The sequence below is a fragment of the Caloenas nicobarica genome, chromosome 3 (assembly GCF_036013445.1).
Source record: "Caloenas nicobarica isolate bCalNic1 chromosome 3, bCalNic1.hap1, whole genome shotgun sequence".
NCBI classification, from domain to species: Eukaryota; Metazoa; Chordata; class Aves; order Columbiformes; family Columbidae; genus Caloenas; species Caloenas nicobarica.
This window is the reverse complement of record NC_088247.1, coordinates 88,754,925-88,775,169: the sequence shown is the minus strand read 5'-3', so window position 1 is coordinate 88,775,169 and position 20,245 is coordinate 88,754,925. Positions and strand designations below refer to the sequence as shown.

The following is a 20,245-nucleotide window of genomic DNA, read 5'->3' as shown; positions in this document are numbered from 1 at the left end:
GTCACAAGGGACTGGCTTCTGTCAGCCAGGAGTGAACTTTTCCTGCTGTGTCCCTGAATGTGGCCGTGCTTTTCCCTTCTCTGAACTCCAGGAGAGTAAGAGGGAGCTGCCAGTGCAGAGGGGTTGTGTCCCTCTGCCAAAATACACAGGGCAAGAATCAAATCTGTGGTGTTCAACTGCAGTGTCAAGGACCAGAATCTCAATCCATTACTGCATGTCAGAAAGTCCATGAGAAGAAGTGGGAGAGAAGGGTCAGATTTATGGCATGTTTTTCGATCATTGTGGGAAATATTGGAGCCTCATATTCAGGAGAGGTTCCTGAAATTCCCTGTCCCCATGTCACATCTGCCCCTGTTTCTGAGCATTTTTCATTCCTCTTTTCCCAAGGAATTTGCAGTGATCTTATTTCTACCTGTGGAACTCATCTTCTGGGCTCTCATTTTCCAGCAATGGAGGATGGGTCTGGCCCTTGGAAAATTTGCTCTCAATCTTTGACACTGTAAACTCTGATACACATAAACCTTGTCATCATCTTTTCCTTCTTTGTTTATTTTTTTTTAAGAAGTCCATGTCATCTAAACTCTTTGAAGTTACCTCTCTGCAAGGCATCCTGTAGCTTTGAAGGTGCAGTTGTGGCAGAAATTGAGGGCAAGATGTGTCTGCTGAGGTAGCAGGGCATTTTGCATTCCAGAGCACCCTGTTCATCCCAGGAGTTGTCACTGGCACCATAACAGAGCTCAGCCCCTTTCAGTCCCTAGGATGAGGTGCTTGGGAGTACCTTTCCTGGCTGTCACCAGTTTATGGCCACAGACACTGCCAGTCCCATCATGTTGAGGGCGATGGTGTGGTTGTTTCTGGTCTTTGTGAATGACACTCACTTTGGAAGGGAGCAGCTGTGTCTTAGCTGGATTTTGTTGGGGTGAGTTCACAGCAGTCGCAGCCACAGGGGAAATCTGATGTGAGATGGTGACTGCAGCCCCTAGGACAGAGCTCTATAATGTGTCCAATACTGTTGGCAAACAGGCTGGACCGGTAAAAAATGTGAGGCTCTTACACATCCCGAGTGGTATTGCCTGTCAGAGGAAAAGTGCATTTCTGCTGCTGTCACCTTCTTCATGCCCCTGGACCATGCTGAACTGGGATGTCTGTGCCTGATGAGAAACTGGGCAGCTTGGCTGAGGCTGTCTGTTCTCCTGGGCATAAGAGACATGGATGCCCTTGCACCTACTGCTGCCAGGGTGCTGAGCTTTGAAGACTGTCTTAATTGCTGGTTGCTTGAAAAGTGCAGCCCACCAGCTGCACAGGTAGGTGGAGGTTATTTTATCCATATTATTGCCCCATGCTTTTTTCAAACCTTTTTGAGATACCTGTTCTTTCTGTGCTACCAGGCTCCCCACGGCTCCTGGTCTGGTGCATGGCCGCTCTCCAGAATGTCCTGACACTCTCAGATGTGAGAGAAGGGCTGGGGTGGGTGAGCTCACCCTGACACACCATCTGTGTGTGTGCCTGAGGTGACATTTTTCTGTTGTGCTCCTCTGCGGAGCTGTACAGGGAGGAGGCTTTCAGAGGGAGCAAGGCTCCTGTACCACCCCGGCCTGACTTCATCTGCCATCTCCTCTCCCTTTTGGACAGGCCAGCCTGGCTGGGGATGGGAGCTGGGAGCTTTCCCAGTGCCCCACATCTGCAGTTAGCTGCAGTTAGCTAGTGAGGATGGAGTGGGAGTGCAGGCAGCCAGCCCCGTCTCATTTGTGCTGCAGGAGCAGCCAGGGGAATCTGAATGAGGCTGAGGAAAAAGGGAAAGTGAGGGAGCGTGTGTGGAAAGGATTTGGAGGGGAGATACTGGAAAGCAGAGCCAGGGCTCCTGCCCTGGGCTGAGAAGTTGCTGAAGAAGTGGGACGAGTAAGGAGTGAGTGGCAGGAGTGAATAGCAATGCTGGGAAGCTGGATGCTCACAAAGCAGTTCCTTTGCTCCGATCAGCCTGTTGGGTAATCCGCATTATTTTAATGTTCATTCTTCTAGTTTGTGTTTGCAACAATTCCCTGGGGCTTGCTGATGAAACAAACAGGTTTTCTTCCTAATTTCTCCCTCAAACAAGCATGCAGCTGCTTAATGTGCAGCTGGTTGTGAGACCACGTGCATGGTTACACAGGTCACACCAAGTCCCAGCACAGGTAGGTTATTGTGAATCCTGTGAATCCGTGATATGGTTTGTTGAGCAGGACTGCAACATTAACTATTGACAGATGTGTTTATTAACATCCTTTGGCTTTATTATGCCTGTTAGCTGATATGTACCCGGCTTAAACGTCATTCGGTCTGAAAACAACATCCTTTTTTCCTTTAATAGCGTACATAAACAGAAAATGTAGGTGTGGCGGTGTCAAACTTTGGATCCCTTTGCTGTGACAGTGTTCCAGCTGGGATGGAAGCAGGGGGCAGGGATTGTGTGGCCTCCTGCTTTACCCTCTGAGGCTCTTGGTGCGTGTTGCTGGAACATGAGCTGACTTGGCTGGTCACAGTGGGACAAGCATCTCTAAGCATCACAAGCCAGCTCAGTACCTACCAACAAGATGTAATGGTGAGGAGTGAGAAAGGGCAGACCTAGTTTGCAGATCTTGGAGGCTTGATGGCTAACTACGTATGAACATGAGTGTGCTCTCCCTTGGTTGCTAATACTTCTTACAAGTGACAGGGGAGAGGGGCAGTTTGCACACTGGGCGTGTGAATATGTAAGTCCCACGCAAGAATGATTTTCCCCTTTGTAAGGTGTTTTTAGTGAACCCATTCTGCAAGAACGTTCTCTGCTCTGCAGCCTGTGTGATATCCACAGCCAACTGGTAGAAATTGTGGGTTTGTTTGGTTTTTTTCCCTTCCCATACCCTTCTCATTACTGGAAATGAAAGGAGGTGAAGGCAGATATGAGGCAGTGCATTGCGCTGTGCTCTTGTTCTGGCCCCGCTGGCAGCATCCCGAGCCTGGTGATGAATGAGTTTGTTGCACGAGAGCCTCCACTGAGGCTTCGGCATTTCTATTAAGGTGGCCAGTGTTTCACTGTCCTCTGTGCCTGCCTCTGCTTTATTAACTGCACCGCAGCAATATTAAGCTGGAGCACTGGGCCAGCATGATCAGGAGGAAGGAAGCTGAGGAGGGGGTGGAGGGAAGAAGATATCAGAGTAGCATGGGAGAAGAGCACGCACGGAGCAGGAGAATGAGGGCAGCGGTGGGCGAGTGAAGCAGAGGATTAAAAAATGAGTTCCTGCTGGACTGATGCATCCAGCTCTGCACAGACCCACTGCTGGCAATCAGGAAGGCAAAGGATGTTTAGGGAAGGAGAGGCAGAGCCAGACCTTGGCCTTAATGTCTGTCTGCTGGATCTGTGCTAGTGACTGCAAGCCAGCACCTGCTTTATGTGCAAAGAGCAAGCGCCTGGTTGGACCTGTCCCCTTTTTCTCCTTTGCACTCATTTCATGCCCTTTAAACTGTGCTGGCAGTGCACCTGGCCCTTTCTCCTGACGGCTGCAGCTAATCCAGGGGAGACATTTGGCCCATGCGGCTTTTCACCCAAAAGAGCCGGTCTTTCCAAAGACATCCCGGGCCAGTTCTGTCAGGATGCCAGGGCTGTAGGGACTGTAGTAAGGGTGTGCAGAGTGCAGCCTCACTGGCAGCCAGTTGCTGTGTCTGTCCAAGCTGCTGGTTGCATAGCGGCAGAACACAGGCTAAGAGAAGAGCTGGGTCCAAATTATTTGGTGGAGGGAAAAGACCCTTGCGAAACTTTTCCCTTATGCTCCAAGAGGAAGTACATGCCGGGCCCCAACTGTGCCTTTCCCATTACTTGGTGATCCAGGTTTCTCCTAGGAAGCAGGGAATTTGCAACCCATCGGGGGCATATGTCCCTTAACTGATTCCTGTTTCACAGCGAAAGCTGGGTGGCAGCTAGGTGTTTATTTGCCCCTGAGGATAGACTCAACTGAGGGATCTAAAGCTTTGCAGTCCAGACTGAAGCCTGATTTCTCAGTTTGTCCTGGATTAGGTGATGTGAGAGAGTAAGTGATTTGACATTGCTCTCAGAGGTTTTAGATACCCAAATTCCACCTAACTCCCAGCTGAGGTGGAATTTGCACTGTCTGAATCTCACCCTCAGGCTTCTCTCCGACTCTCCATTTTGTTTCTCTTCTAAAGGTTATGTCTAGACGAGGGAAATGGCTCCTGGCCTCCTCCTATTTGCTGGCTGCCTTCCCACCACCCCGGCTCATGGCAGCCTGCAGGGAGGAGCTGCGGCCATTCCTCCGCAGTCGGGCTCCACTCCCCAAAAAGCCCCATGCCAGGAGCTGTTCTGCTTCACAGCCTCCTGCTTCTGGCTTGTGACCCCTCCTCTCCTCCCAGAGAACTGGGGATCTGGTGCTAATGATCCCAGGTGAGGTGGATGCCGCTGGGAGCAAGCTCCTATTCGCTTGGCAGCGTGGCGGTGCGGAGGTCTGGCAGATGGGAGGGCTGAGCAGTCCAGCTGGATCAGCACCCAGCTTGCTTGTGTGCGTGCAGAAGAGCGTTGTTGATACGAATGGATCCTGGCAGCATCCCAGTGCCAAGTTTGTGCTTGGTTCCCAGAGTCACTGCCCTGGTCCTGCCCACCAGGACTGCTCCCAGGTACCTCACAGGAAAGCACTGAGCTGGGGAGAAGGCACAGGAGCAGTTCCCATCCCTCTGATCCATCTTGCCTGGAAGAGGAGAAGGGTGCAGGAAGCAGTTCCTCAAGCAATTTGCACCCTGATCTGTTTAGGGCAGATAGAGATTTGTTCACAGTGAGAACCACATGCAGCCATGGATACCCAGGGGCCAGTCGCTGCCCTGACATGGTACCATGGCAGGATCTGGTCCAACCCTGCCCTTTTGCTTGGGAGCGCCATCCAAACTGTGGGCAGATCAACTCAGGTGAGGAGGTGGGTCCTGGCCATCTTACAAATGAACACGGCTCTGACACGGGAAGCTCTCCAGTGTTAGCAATTGCTTCTGAGCTAGAACTTACACCTTAGGGCTGGAGGCAGGCAGAGGAGGGATTGCTTGTGCTTGTCCTTAGCAAGCGCCACATCTGCATTGCTCCCCTGCCATGCCTTGCTGATGGCCTTTGCTCCTGCCGTGACCTCACTCCATCTGCTTGCCCCACACTCTCCACACTGACAGATTTGCTGTAAACCTCCCTCCCTCTTCCAGTCATCCTGTAACTTCAGAGTTAATGATGAACACGGAGCCTGCCTATCAGGAGAATTGCCTTTACAATGACACCTGTCAACCTAGAGGATATATTAAAGGCAAGGGGAGGCTTAGTGTCTGGGACAGTGAACACTGGGGCATGGAAAGCCCTGCCAAAGGGCTTTTTACCAGGACCAGCATCCCCAATAACATACCTTGCCACAGGGATCCAGGCACTGCACAGCAACAGGCAGGAAATTGTATCATCTTTACAATCCAATCCTTGCTCTTGTCCTTCCCCTGCCAAGTGAGCATGACTGTGGCAGGAAAGTTTCACTGACACATAATTCATCATTTTTAGTGGTGGTGATTTTGACGATGATATTTTTCCCATGGTTTTCTTGAAACTTCCCTGCTGCCTTATCAGACTGAACAATGTTCAGCTGGTATGGTTCAGTTAGCATTGTTGAGGTCCTTCCTCAGTGGGCACCAGAGGAAGAGGGAGCCTGTGGGTGACTCCAGAGGACCACTGACTTGAACTAGACCCCTTGCTTTGGTCTGTAGAGGCAGCATGGGCTAGGGTTCAAGGGCGAATCCTATGGAAGGGTGCTAAGGAAGCATGGCAGTAGACAGGTCCCAAGGATATGCCACAGGACTCAGGCAGCAATTATGACCTGAAGCATATCTGGAAAAATGCCATGCAGTGTGTGCACAGGGCCTTGGTGCACTAATGGAGGTGAGTTGGGTTCATTCCTCCCCTCTTGGAGGCATTGGTTCTGATATGAAGTTCTCCACCTGGTCAGGAGGACCTGAAGGCTTTCCTTCAGGGACAGCTCAGGCTCCTGATCACTGTTCTGTATCAGGGCTGGGAATTTTCAAACCAGTTTTGCGTGAAGATCTCATTGATAAGCCAGGTGTACTTGTCTGTATAGGAAGAGGAGGAATAGGATGTTAGATGGTGGATAGGATCCCTCTAGTTTCAAGATTTTTGTAACACTGTGGGTTCTTTTCCTGTGCAGCTGGCTCAGAGAAACACCATCCAAACCTTCGTTCCTGTGCAGAAAATGGAGAAAGGCCTGTTGCTGGAGCACATCTTGCCCAACCTGAAAGTGCCTCAGAGCTATGAAGTTCGCCTGACACCCATCACCAGCTTTGGGGCTGGCGATATGGCTGCCCGCATCATCCGGTACATGGAACGTAGGTGTCTCCTCCTCGGTCCTGGCTACAAGAGCAGGTCCGAGCCTCAGGCCTAGGGACATGGACATGTGTAGACATTCTCTTCTGTGACCCTTGGGTGGATCTCTCTGCTCTATGGAGTTTTGATGGCACGTTGCTGTCACATTTGGCCGTACTTTGGCTGTTGCCATCAATACTGAGCACTAGATAGAGACCTCTGAGAGCCAATCTCCACTCATGCTTCACACAGCAGCTCTGACTCACACTCTGTGGGCAGAAGAGAACCAAAGCCCCAGTGCCTGGTCAGGCCATGCTGCAGCCTCACGTGGCACAGTGGCTTATTTTAGAGGACAACCACTGGACACTGAGCATTAGCCACATGTGTGTAAAAGTAAGAGGATTTCAAGGGGCTTCCATTCTTTCCAGAGAATGCTCAGTTCCTTTCTTAACTAGAAACTAGTAAACCTGTAGCTGTGTCCAATACCCTGAATCCCAGATCACTCCATTGATATCCATTGACCATACTTCTCTGTCCAGCATCCCAACAACCCACAACTCTCCCCATTCCCACAACTCTATGATTTCTTTACTCTCCTCAGGAGTTTGGACCCTGTATTTCAGCAGAAAATACAGATCTCCCTCATCTTATGTTTGCATGATTTCATACAACCTTCTTGTCCCGTGGAGTGGCAAATGTCACTGGTATATACCCCAGAATACCTGTTGTCTCAGATCTCCAGTGTCTCATTTTGATGTCCCTCTCAGATACCCAAGCTTTAGCTCCCAGTGGATATTCCAGAAAGAAACTTCTTGAATTGCTGGAAGGGTTCCCCTGTGCAGTTCTGGGATCACCCCTTAGATGGGGTTTTCTTAAGATTGGTTGCTGGTTGGATCAGAGAGTCAGCATCTTGTTCCATCGCCAAGGCACACACTGAGCACTGCTCTTTCACAGGGATGCTGCTAGAAGATTGATGCATCCATGACCTTTCTTGATGTGTTTGTTTTATTTTCAGACTTTGATTGTGATTTGTGATTTGAGGGAGTACTAGCTGTTCTGACTTGTTTTTCTTTTTCCTCTTCCAGCAATCAACAATCCCAACCCAACAGGTAAGCAACAAGACCTTTGTCTTTATGTTTTGAATGTAATGCATGTTAGTCAAGTCTCCAGCAGATCAGAAAAGCCAAACAGCTGGAATACACAGCTGACTTTGCCAAATCTTTTTCCCAAAAAGAGGATGAAATTGCATACACTAATGCTTCCAGTAAGTAATGCCATTTGTTCTGCCTTGAGTTATTGACCGGAGATATACACCAGAGATATCCCTCCCTGATATCCTTGACTGGATAGGCTGTGATCTTGAACCCGTCCTCCCCTTAACATTCGCTATCTGCATCCAGTAAGCAGGTTATTCAATGTTCCCCGAAATAACTGTGCTTAAGTAATGCATATCCCCCATCATCTTCAGACCAGGAAGGATACTGCTTGACATCTCTGCAGGCTGGTATGGAGCAGTTTCCAGCTCAGACGTGGCTCTTCTTGCAAACTCCTTGAGCACAGTTCCTTTCTTCTCCCCCTCCAGTGCCATCACTGTTTACGTGTTTATTTACCTTCTGGTTATTCCTGCCAAGAGGCAGGTCCATCTTTATTGAGCACCCAGAGTTCCCATTGATTTTGAGAGCAGAATACAACACATCTAAGAATGATGGCCAAGAACGTGATGGTGCCCATCAAACATAAAAGAGGATTTCTAGCATGCTGTAAGTAGTAGTGGAATGATCTTCAGGGGATGAAACAAAGTCCCTTTGCTTTGATTGTTGGATATAAGCCCAGGCAAAGCTCATGGGCAGACTACTTGCTGGTGGTCCATAGGGAGCAGGTAGTTCCATGTAGCTGTTTCTTTCTCTGTTTCCAGCTGCTGAGTCAGTGTTTAGTCTTTTTATCTCTTACTCTGTATATGTGTAGGTAAGTGCTGCACGGTAGCAGTGGGAAGGAAAAGCCAGGATTAGGCAATGGCAGCCAGGAATCAGGTTATTATAGGGTTATCTTGTTAAGGCAACCATGAGGCATTCAGTCTTGCAAGTTCAAACTCTGAAGATGGTTTAATGAACCATACTCTGCCTGAGAGCAGGAGCTCCTTATGGAGCCAGAGGGATTTTGTGGCTCTAATTCCTGATTCCCTTTGCTTTACTTTTCCCCACTTTCTGATAGTCTTTAAACATTCTCCATAGAAGGCTTGCTGGGAAACACTGAGCCTCTTGCCAGGGACCCACTCCAGAATGTGTACCGCGGTACTTGCTGGAAGAGACAAGTATCCCAGCCCACAGGAGGAAGTTACAAGAGCTGGCCTTTTGCAAATGGCTTTTATACTACATGCCTCACTGGTAAAGCAAGAGCAACTTTGGTCCTAATTGTGTCAATCTCTTGGAGTCTTTGTAAACCGAGCCTTCAAACTGCTTGCCTGGGGTTGCTTTGGCACCTTGGTTGAGACCAGAATGACTGCATGAAATTTGCCTATGGTGGAGGATAACTCAACCACGCTTGTATTTTCATGCAGTAAACCCAACACTTTGGGTTTCTCCTTGATAAAAACTACCCAGCCTGTGCTGGATATTGGGACCTCTGGGCCACTCATAAGGGTCTTGTCTGTGAGTTCATACCTTGAGACTGACTGCCTAAAGTTGCACCCACCACACTTGCTTTTGGAGATGCCCTTTCCTTTCAGACCTGCTGCCAGTGAAATAAGAACCCAAAGGCTCTTAGATCTGTCTCTGAGCCACAGCTCAGTTCACAGACTCTCATCTCAGTAACATGGAAATCCTTGCTACTACCTCTTATTTTCCAACTTCCCCTGCTACCTCCACCCCCAGGGAAAAGGGCTGGGACAGGATTGTAAAGGTATCCTCACGCTAGGCTGCCCAGCCAAATTCTGGGAGCAAATATTGAGAGCTCTCAAGTGAAAGGCAAAGATTAGATGATTAATGCTTCTGGCAGCCTGATCCAAGGGCATGCACAATGGTGATTAATTTACAAACTCTGAGAGTCACTTAATACAATTATTTCTTCATGCATTTTTTTCCCAGCCTAATAAGATGTTAATGACATTGAGGCAGGCATGCGTGTGGCATGGTTACAGAACCAGGTACTGGGGTTATAAAGCAAAAGCAAAGTAAAAGCAGAGGAACTGAACAAAAGACATTGGGGATTTCAAATATTTAGAGGTTAGTGGTAAGAGTGACTATAACTTTTAAAAATCAGTTGATCTGGTTCTAAAAACCAGAACTTATCTTTAAAAGACTGTCTTAGAATTATCTTAATTCTAAGGTATTGCCTTCAATATTTCTTAGAATAACTGATCATTTTAATGTCATGACTAAATTCCAGTGCTGGGGAATTTGCCCTGTCCTTCTTACCTCTCCCCTGCAATTTCGTGTGGATACAGCCTTCACTTTCTAACCCAAACCCTACAGTGCTGCCCCACAAGCTATTCCAGCTCATCAGCAGTGGATGGTTTGATTTCCCTGGTTCTAGCCAATGTAGCGTTGCAACCTTGTTGGTAAAGGCATCAAGAAGCATATCGGATTGCTGTTTTTTTTGGTTTTGTTTTTGTTTTTTTCTCTTGGCCAGTGTGTCATGCTCTTCTAGAGAAGCAACACTATTTCTTATATACCTGCAGTCCAGCTGTGTGTGGTGCTAAAATGTTTTGGGATCGTGGAGAAATACAGTGGGCGGTGCTCAGTACCAGATGCTGGTTGTTACAGATTAGCCTGGCTCATTGCTTACTGTCTAGTGCCTGTGTGTCCTATCCCTGGTAACACCTCCTAATCCAGAGGAATCTGAGCTTGTTGCACTGGTATGAACACGTGGGAATGAAATGTGAGCCCAGTGCTTAGAGTTGGATTCCTCAAATCTGTGCCCTTTCCTCAGAAATGTGTGTAACGCAAAGGTTAAAAAAGGTGACTGCCACCAATCCCTTGTATTGTGATGGCAAATAGGATTGTCTGGGCCATATTATCCCCTTGTCACAGATGGAGATATTAAAGCAGATGGTAATCCAGTATGACCCAACCAGTTATGGTATTATGAAGCTTTCTTCCATTACTGGTTATAAATGCTTTAGAAACTTACCTTGGAAAAGGCAGTTAATTGCTGCTTCTTAGATCCCAGCATACTTAGAGGTGGCAATACAGTTTTCCTTGTCTTCGTCTTCTAGATGGGGAAATTTATCTCCAGAGAGTAAGTGAGAGCCTGTGAGTCATGCAGCAGGTCTGCAACAGAGCTGAGGCTTGGAGCATGGTCCCTTATGCTCCAAGCCAGTTTCATTCATCAGACCACAGCTAAATGACAAAGGTGATTTTATTCAAAGGCTCTCCATCTGCTATTCGCCCATAGTCTGCAGCTAGAATAGGATTCTTATTTTTTGCATTCATCTGGCAGCCAGAAGTTCAGGACCAGGGATGGCTTCCCCCTAAGGACTTGAAATGAAAACCTCTATTATGTTTCTCAAGAAGGCAAAGCAACAAGAAATGCTAATAGCCATGGCAGAGGGTCTCTCCCCTGGGAATGCAGGGAGGTGTCTGTAACCAGGAGCAAACATCTCTGCACTTTGAGCTGCTGCCACTGCAAAGCCTGCCAAGGAAATCTGTTTGGTGAAGACAGCACTAACTCCGGCCTTTGAGGAACCAGCTCCCCTGCCACCTCCACCTCGCCTCTAACAATCCAGAGAACAACTTCTGTATTCAATATTTAAATCCACTGTTTAATTTTTAATCAAGAAGCTTCCTTTGCACCGCAGTGCTGAGCCAGGATCCCTGGCAGATGGTGTGGGTCTGCAAGAAGATTTGTTTCACACAGCCGAGGTCAACAGTTAGATCACTGCTGTGGCCTCTGAGACACGGCAGGTCATTTAAAGGTTTCTTTATGGTTGGATCTCCTGATAAACCTTGCTGATAAACCATCCAGAGGTGACATGCTAGCAGTGTCCCAAACCACACCAGACATCTAGTTATTCTGGGCACCTCCACTTCTAGCTCCAAGAAATGCCAGAGCTTTACCTTCCTGTGGCTTATTTTAAAACAAAGGACTAGGAGTCAGAGCACTTGGGTTCTCTTTCCAGCTTTGGCACTGCCTGCTGTGATCTTAAACGTGTCTCTCTGTACTTTTGTGCATCTGCTTCCCCACGTGTAATGCAGGAGATATATAGAAACAAGCATTGCTACCTCATAGAGATGTTAAAAAGCCTTGTTCATCAATTGTCGTGAAGTGCCTTGAGATCCAAGCTACACAGAGGCACCGGTCTGTGCTTATAAACTCCCGCACAGCAAATGATATTGCGCATAAGCCTGGTCGTGTTGTGGTGTCTGTGGTGCATAGGACCCTTTCTTACTTTATGCTCCCTGCTAGAAGCATTGCATAGCTGCACCTGAGTGAGAGGAGAGGATGTCATCAGGCCCCTGTTTTCACATTAAAAGAGCTCTCTTCAAGCTTTTGAGTTGTCTTCTCTGAGCAGTCTCATCCCATAAGTGTGAGGGGCTTCTTACAGATGAGGCACAGTAGTCTATCAGCTAGCACAATGAGTCCTTAGCACTCAGCTGAGAATACTGTCCTCAGTCCTCTTGTCTTGCACAGCTCTCTCTGATCTCCACCTGAGCTTGGGTTTTTTCCTTAATCTGCCTTTCCTTTGGTTTCTGTGCCTCGTCCTTTGTGGATTTGTTCCCTCTCAGTTGCCTGAAAGGCCTCTGTGTTATGGCTTTCAGCTCTGATTTCTACCTGATATTGTCTGTTAAGGGAATTTTGTGCTGGAGAAAGATGTCACCTTTCTCCTCTGAAGGTCCATGTGCACAACAGGGTCAGAGGGGCAAACCATCCCACTTCCTTTGATTGCAAAAGGACAATCACGGTGGATCCAGTTGTGTAGGGTAATGCCGTTGTAAGAGAAAACTTGCATTTTCTAACTGCAGCTGGCAACCTGTGAGCTGGAGCCATGCAAATGTTCGTCTTCAGTCAGATGGAGAGAAGCTGCAGTGTTAGACCAAGCCAGCAATATCAGAAACCTTGTGGGCTCCAGCTCTGAGGATCAGTGAATGTCTGGTGCAGACGTGAACTTGCTCCTCTCAGCCATGAAGGCTGGAGAAGGACCATTCAAAGCTGCTTTCTCACTCTTTTCTCCCTCCATTTCGTTTTGCTGGAGATGAAATGGACCCCTCAGCCCACACAATTGCCCTGCCTGACACCCTGCAGGCATCTGCCCTGTTGTTGGTTGTTTGCTCCCCACTCCTCCTCCTCTTTCAGCTTCAGCTGCCATGTGGCCCTCTGTGCTCTGCACTTTGGAGCAGTGGCTAATTTGGATTAGGATGCTAATTAGGAATGAGCAGATTGAATGCAAAGCACTTAGCCAGGGTTAATCAGCAGTTAAGTGGCCAGCCCAGCCGAGCTCAGATGGCTGTGTTCAGCTCGCGGGAGCCACGTTTCCTGCTGAGGTTACAGAAAACCCAGCTGCCGTGGTCCATGAACCAAGCCCATGGCCTGCAGCACAGTGCTCAACCTGTGGGGGCCAAGACCTTTTCATGGGCCACAGCAGGAGGCTGCCTCCTCTTTTCTCACTGCTTTGGTGCGATGCTGGAGAGAGGCAAGAAGGGGGAACAACAGTGTGGAGACCCTATTCCCCTACCACAGGAGTCTGCAGCTTTTGATGTCTGTTTGGATGATGGTCGTTTTCCTTTCCAAATGGGAGAGAATGGGGAGGGCCTTAGCTGCAGGATAGTAACTGGGAGGCTCAGCATCTCAGAGTCAAGATGCTGTTCATTTCATGGGTAGTCTCTCCTCTGTGGTGCAAAATGGCAGATTTTGGTGTGCATGGTAAGTGTGTGGAGCTCCTGCCACCACAATGTACCATGTCTAGAGCTTTTAGACTTGGCATGGCAGAAAGCTTCCCTTCTCATCCCATCCTTGCCACTCAGCCCATAGCTTGCTGACCCTGCTGTGGCCTACATGTCCTGACAGGGGCACCCATGTTACAGAGAGCCTCCTGGCCAGGAAGAGGAGCAAACCACCACTGAAGATACAGCAACACAGGAGCCCAAGTAGGCATTTGCGCTTCTCTTCATCTGGGCATGATAACAGGAATAGTGTGGGGCATAAACCCCAAAAAGTTGAGTCTTGCGCCAGCATATCATGGATGAGGTTAGTAGTACATCCCAAGCCCTTAGCAAGAGCTTTATTTTCCTTTCTGTATATGTTCTTTCATGACTTTAAAGAACTTTACCTTTCAATTGCATAGCACACCTCCTTGCTCTTATATAAAGGCAGAAGGTAAAGTGACCTGCGCTTACTGCATCTGCACCACTCACAAGGTCTGAGATCCCACTCTCAGCCCATTCTCTAGTTCTGGTTTCTGTCCAGGGACCTTTCAGAACACAGAGCAATTTTCATATAGGGTCTTGGACCTGTTTTCTCTTTTGTCTGTTGCCTCAATCCTACTTCTACTGTGTCAGCAGTGCAAAGCTGGTTCTTGCCCTTGTTTTTGTGGCTCAGGAACTACCTTTTTACCACAAAGGTTACTATCTTCAGCTTTGTCAAGTCCAATTCCTTCCAGTCTCTGCAAGTCCATATTGGGTTATGTCTATGCAAAAGATTTTTCACCTGTCTTACAATATTGCTGTAGGGTGTGACTGTCTCGTGATAGTGATAAAACCAAGCCCTATTGCACATCTGGTTAATCCTACATAAAAATCTTTTACTTTTGTGACTTATTTTGTTAGGGGAACCAGCCTAAGCTGCAATATCAAATGTGCCTTTTAGCTGGTATAAATTGAATGTACTCTAGCTAAATGACACATTTGCAGCACTGAGCTGACCTCTTCTCCACAGCTGATTTTTTTCATGTGTGCCATAGTTTAGTTTAATACGTAGCCCAAAGCGGGGTCATCTGCTGGTGCTTTTTCCTCTCTCCTGGGGAAATTATTCTGCCATCAAGTTGTTCTGGTTTAAAAGCCCTTGTGGCCTGTTTGCTTTCAATGCTCTTTTTACCCTCCTCTACATTTGCCCCCTCAGACCTCCCAGCAGAATCTGTCTTTCTCTTTAGCCCTAATAGCCTTCTTCCATTTCATCAGACCATCACATACATCGACCTGGATTAAGCCTTCCATAATCATACTAATCACGGTTATATTCCTTTTCAGCCTCCTCCTGGGGTCGGGGGCTGCCCCTCTGTCCCCAGCGTGACGTGGAGCCGCAGTGGTGGCACAGCAATGCTGTGCAACTTGCTGCAAGCACCCAGGCAGCCTTGGGGAGGAGATTTGAAAAGCAGTAGCTCAGCAGCCTCTTCCCTTCCCCGCAGATAACACCTGCCGCTTTGAGGATGAGAAGATCTGCGGTTTTGTGCAAGATAAGATGGACAACTTTGACTGGACCCGGCAGAACGCCCTGACCCAGAACCCAAAGCGTACCGTCAACACGGGGCCACCCACGGACATCAGCGGTACGCCAGAGGGTAGGCACACGTCTGGGTTTCTTTTGGCTTGTCAGGAGTCCCACCATGGCTCTGGGAGCTGCTGCAATCTGCTGATCTGCTTTCCACACAATATGCTTCTCCTCCGCACGGGGTGCAGGGAGCAGGCAGTTAATTTGCATGTTACTGATTGGCATTAAACACACAGTTAAAACGCCCACAGCTTTGTTTAAGGGAATAGTGTGAGCATTAGTTCTTGTTAGCAGCTAATTGCCCACTGCCTAATGCCCTTGTCGCATTTGATGCTTGTTTTGAAGTCAAAAGAGGATAAACAAGTAGGAGAACATCTCTAACACCTAGAAACAGCCCTGCTGGTTTTAGCCAGCTGTTTGCTCAAAGAAGGTCTCAGAGAGGCAAACAGATCTCCTTAGTATGAAGCAGGAGCATGAGAGACCAGGCAGGAGCTGTCTGCAGGGTGGTAGCAAGTGCCTCACCTCTGGCTTCACGAGATTGGTGTTATGTATTGCTCATGCTAGCTGTGCATGGAGTACATGCTCCCATTTTAGCTGGATGTTACTTTCCCCTTTCTCTAATGAAGAAAGTAAATTTGTATGCAAGCACAAATCTTTGAACTCAGAAAAAAGGGGAAACATCCAATGGCCAGCTAAGGAAATGGCTTTTCACATTAGTGTTCAGTACACCAGCCTGATTGAGCATTGAAAATGATGCCAACAAATTAAATAGCTAATCTGTTCCTCCCTGGGTTGTTAACAACTACTTTGGTATTGTTCTCTTTAGATAACAATATTGTTTAGGCCAGAAATACTGAATCCTCTCTCCCTCTGCTTGAGGCAGCGAAATTAGTCTGGAATGGTTTCTCCCTCCTCTTTCTTGTTTTCTCTTTGCACAGTGCAGCCAGCTCTGGTGCTCCTCATGCTGCAGGAGAAAGTCTCATTTTGCACCCAGACAAATGTGTGTGTGCACGTTCAGGGACTCACCTGCTGCCTGCACTCACAGCAGATCTGCTGATGCCTGCCCCTTCTGTTGTCCACTAAATACTGCAGAGGCAGGGAGGCACTGCAGGTACCCTGCAAGTGTCTCTAGTCAGGGTCACAGTGGATGCAGAGCACAGGAGAAGAGCAAGGCCATGTCTCTCAGAGGAGGAGTGGTCTCCCAGCCTCTGGTATCCCATTGCTTGCAGGGAAGGAGACCCAGTGCATGCTGCCTTTCCCCACCTTTCCCTCTCGTTCTGTAGGTTATTACATGTTCATCGAGGCATCCCGGCCCCGGGTGACGGGAGACAAAGCACGGCTCATCAGCCCCCTCTACAACATCACTGCCAAGTATTACTGTGTCTCCTTCTACTACCACATGTACGGGAAGCACATCGGTGAGTACCCTCCAGGGAAGGGTAATCCCAGCTCAGTACAGGCTGTCAGGGATGATCTCCAGCCTCTGCTCCACCAGCCGTGTCTGTGGCCAGCGATTCATGGAAATGTAGAATCATAGAATGTCCTGAGCTGTAAGGGACCCACCAAGGCTCATCGAATCCAACCTCCGTCCCTGCACAGGACAACCCAGAAACTCACACCATGTGTCTGAGGGCCTTGTCCAGTCTCTTCTTGAACACTGTCAGGCTTGGGGCTGTGACATCTCCCTGGGGAGCCTGTTCCAGTGCTCCACCACCCTCTGGGGGAAGAACCTTTTCCTAATGTGCAACCTAAACCTCCCCTGGCACATCTTCCTGCCATTCCCTTGAGTAAATGAGTCATGAGTCCTACTCCAGTGCTCAAAGCACTAGAGTGGGCTGTTGCTTTCAGATATTTACCCCTTACCCACACCCCAGCAGTGTCAGGGTTGTGAGGCTGTTGCAGCCCATCCTCGGGGCAGTATCTTCTAGTTGGCCATCACCCCTTCCCCTCTGGCTTGCTCCTCCTCTAGCATAAGGCTGCCTGCCCTCCACAAAAAAGAGCATTGTACCCATGTGCACACGTTTCCCCTGCTCACAGCCACAGCGAACTTGCTCCAGACAGCAGGACAACAGGTGAACAGTCTGTCTGTTGAGAGGAGATGGAGGTGGAGGGGCTTTGTGGGACCGGAGAGCTCTTTAGTGGCCACAGCTATTTTGGGGTGGGCAGGATGCATGTTCCCTTAGCTGTGCCGAGGGGCTGTCTGCTCTGCCCGACTCCCTCCTATCTAACCACAAACCTACGAGTGCAGAAAGCACCCCAGAAGCGCCCGCCACGCTAATGAGTTTCCATATCCAGTCAAGGAGCAATTGCTAATTCGTCACCTCTTGATTATAATTTCATTAATTTGAATAATAGATGCACTCTTCCCACAGTACGCTGGGTTATTAATCACCTGCTGGACTGGAGCCTGACTGAAAAATCAGGGCCCAGGCAGGAATGTGTCCGCCCTTCAATAAACGGGGTTAATTAACAGCTCTCTGCCTTGGCAGCATTGATGTCATTGGGAGGGAACATGCTCCCAAGTCCAGCCACCACATCTCCTTGAGCGTGTGGCACAGCAGAGAGGTTAAGCTGCAAAATCTGGGTTCTCCTTCTCCCAGTGGGCACGAGGCTGAAACCCTGACCCTGTGGGTGCCGGGAGGTGAGGACTGGGCTGTGGTTTCACTGAGCAGGTCTTCGTCTCTGTCTTTGCTCTGAGGGCTCATATTTGCTGTCTGTGCTCAGAGTCAAGCTAGGTCGGAGGTGTTTGCACGCACCTGTATTCCCCCTGCAGACAGGCTGCTCCGTGCTGTCTTCACACCAGCAGCGACAGGTTGCTCCAGCAACATTGTCACTGTTGGTTCACACCAGGTTCTCTTGGACCTGCTGGTCTTGCTCAGCTGACAGAGCCCAACTGTTAATGCGGGCTTGTTCCCTGCAGTTGTCCATCACAGTCAGTCAGCCTTGCTGCCTAATTCCTGCACATCTTCTCCTGGAGGCTTCGAAAGGGATCTCATTCTTTGTGATTGCAATGAGGGGTGGCCCAGACCCGTGGGAGACTAGCAAGGAAAGAAGATGTGGAGGGAGGAGGCCTCTCTTGCTTTGTTTCCTTTAGGAATACAGCTATGTGTCATATTTCCAAGTTCTTTTCATGGGGAAAATAAAAGCCTGTCAGTTTTTGCTGGCTTTTGGAATGGAGCTCTGTTTTACAGCTCTCATGTGGTAGTTTGTCTGAAGATGGGGTGGACTGGACATGCCAGGGAATCAATTCATTATAGATTTTTGGCTTTTACCATTTTAACTCTATTCATTTGTTTCACCCACAAATTGCCCAGAGCAAAAGATACAGTGACTCCCAAGAACTAAGAAAGCCGCCGAGTGCCATTTTTTTATTCCTTGACTTCGGATGCCTTATATCTGCTGATTTTTCCCATCATAATCAATGTTGCTGCCCCTGCCTGCTCCCCATTTTCCCCTGGTTGCACAAAGGGGCTGATAAATTTGTGCGAGGTGGATAGACTCTTTAATGCCATACGATGATTTCCAGGATGGGTACTGCTGAGCTGAGAGCGAATAAATTATTTTAAAATTACACTGACTAGATAGACTCAGAGAACGAAAGAGAAAGAAATGAGAAAAAGTTCTTTTTCTCTTGGCATGTGGAATATGTGGTTTGGTCTAGCAAACCCACAGTGTATCTGTCTGCAAATTGAAATTCAGTACCTTGTATCTGCTCTCTACTCTGGAGTTTCTTTCAGGGCCTGTCACGATGTTCTGTAATCATTTTGGCTGCTCTTCTATCTATCAGGGCACCAGGGTGAAACTGAGACCTCTCCAGGAAAAATAAGAATGCCTTCTAATCCTAAAATTGTCTGGTTTTCATCATTCCTGCTATGCTGCTTACTAGCTGCTACACTACTTGATCTTTTTCCTGACTGCGACCCTGGCAGCACTCTGGCATCGCTGTCCTCATCCCTGCACATGCACGAACGAGCCCGCCTTTGGTACACGCTCTGTTTCACCACCAGCTCTCGTGGCTCCATCTACATTTCTAATACGTGTTGATTACTCCTTGGCTGGTTTGGCTTGTGCGGATGGTGCCAGGCTCGATGCCCTTGGTGGCTGGAGGCCTCTCAGAGTCGCCTGGCGAAGCAGCAGCCTGCCTGAGGGCAAAGCGAGTTTCTTCAGCTCTCCTTCTTTAACCCTGAGTTGGAGGAGGGTGCCCCCTGTCAGGTACAGGGCTCCTCGCTAGGACTTCTCCTGTCAGATGAGGAGACAGACCCTGGCCTCTTACCTCTGTCACATATGCAATGATACAAAGGTAAAGATGGGGTGGCTACAGCCGTGGGCTATGTCTTGCTTCTCCTATAGCCGGCTCTCCCTGATGCCTGCAGACATGGCCGCAACCCCTGGCTCACCTAGCGCCAGCCCAGTCCTGCTACGCCAGACGCCAGCCCTGCTGAGCCAGCCACAACGCTTAGCAAGGGCATATCAGATTGCTCCTGTTGGCAGACGGTGCCAGCAAGAGGACATCTTCCAGCCCAAGCCTCTCCTAGCAGCTCTGGCTCTATCGTGGAGCAAACCGAAGCTCTGTCACCATGAGAAGAAGCTGTATAAAATCCTGACATTTATTTATTTTTTTAATAACCCTTTTATTACCTTTTTCCCACCCTCTACAGAACTTGAAAGCTGGTTTACTCTCACAATTTGACTATAAAATATCCATAGCCATCCAGGCAAATCTTCCCTGGGAGAGTTCCCAGACACTTCTCGTTTATAATAGATATGACGAAAGAGAGAAACAGAATACAAATGGAGCGTTTGTAGCCATGGTATAAAATATTCAGCGACTAGCAGAGCAGGGTGATGTTGAATATCTCTCAGCTGATGAGAGAGGAGGGTGAAGGGGAGCTCCCTGGAGGTGATTCCCGTTCTTCTGGAGTTATTTGGTCATCGGTTTTTCCTTCCTCTGGCCCCGTCCGGAGCAACCATTCACATTGCCCTGTGATCCTGCCAGCCCAAACACAAAAATCGGGGGGAGGGGAAGGGAAGGAAAGAAATCCCGTTTCTACCAGGCATTCAAGAACGAGGGTGTCTTGCTTGTGGCAGGCACCGATATATCAAACATGGAATTGCTTGCTTTCTCCAGGAGAGGAAGCTGGCCATGGCAGGCAAGTGACCAGTCGCCAAGTTCAAAAAGCCTCTTTGTGGAGTTGGCTTGGTGAGTCAGCATTGCAGCTGGGAGCAGATCCTCAGGTCCTTGCTTCAGCCATCACACTCCTCTTCCTCTCTTCCCAGGGGCTGCCTGGGAGGGGGATGTTCGGGGGCACAGTGTCCCCAACGGACCCGGGCCACCTCTCTCTCACATCTCCTAGCTCAGTGGTAGACACGTTATGATCTGCACGGCCTCCTGCCCGCTGCTGGATACTCTCACAGACCCTGCAGCAAGAGATGCCTTCATGATCAGGAGGAAGGATGCCCCTG

The 20,245-nt window shown here is 48.8% G+C and overlaps 1 protein-coding gene across 1 annotated transcript in view; it reads left to right on the top strand.

The window, feature by feature from the left end:
• MDGA1 (MAM domain containing glycosylphosphatidylinositol anchor 1) overlaps nt 1-20,245 on the top strand; it is a 142,963-nt gene that overhangs the window by 107,887 nt on the left and 14,831 nt on the right. Inside the window, exons 11-14 of the mRNA XM_065631965.1 lie at nt 6,207-6,384; nt 7,447-7,470; nt 14,700-14,852; nt 16,066-16,200. Of these exons, the coding sequence (XP_065488037.1) occupies nt 6,207-6,384; nt 7,447-7,470; nt 14,700-14,852; nt 16,066-16,200 (490 nt within the window). The remainder of the gene's footprint in view (nt 1-6,206; nt 6,385-7,446; nt 7,471-14,699; nt 14,853-16,065; nt 16,201-20,245) is intronic.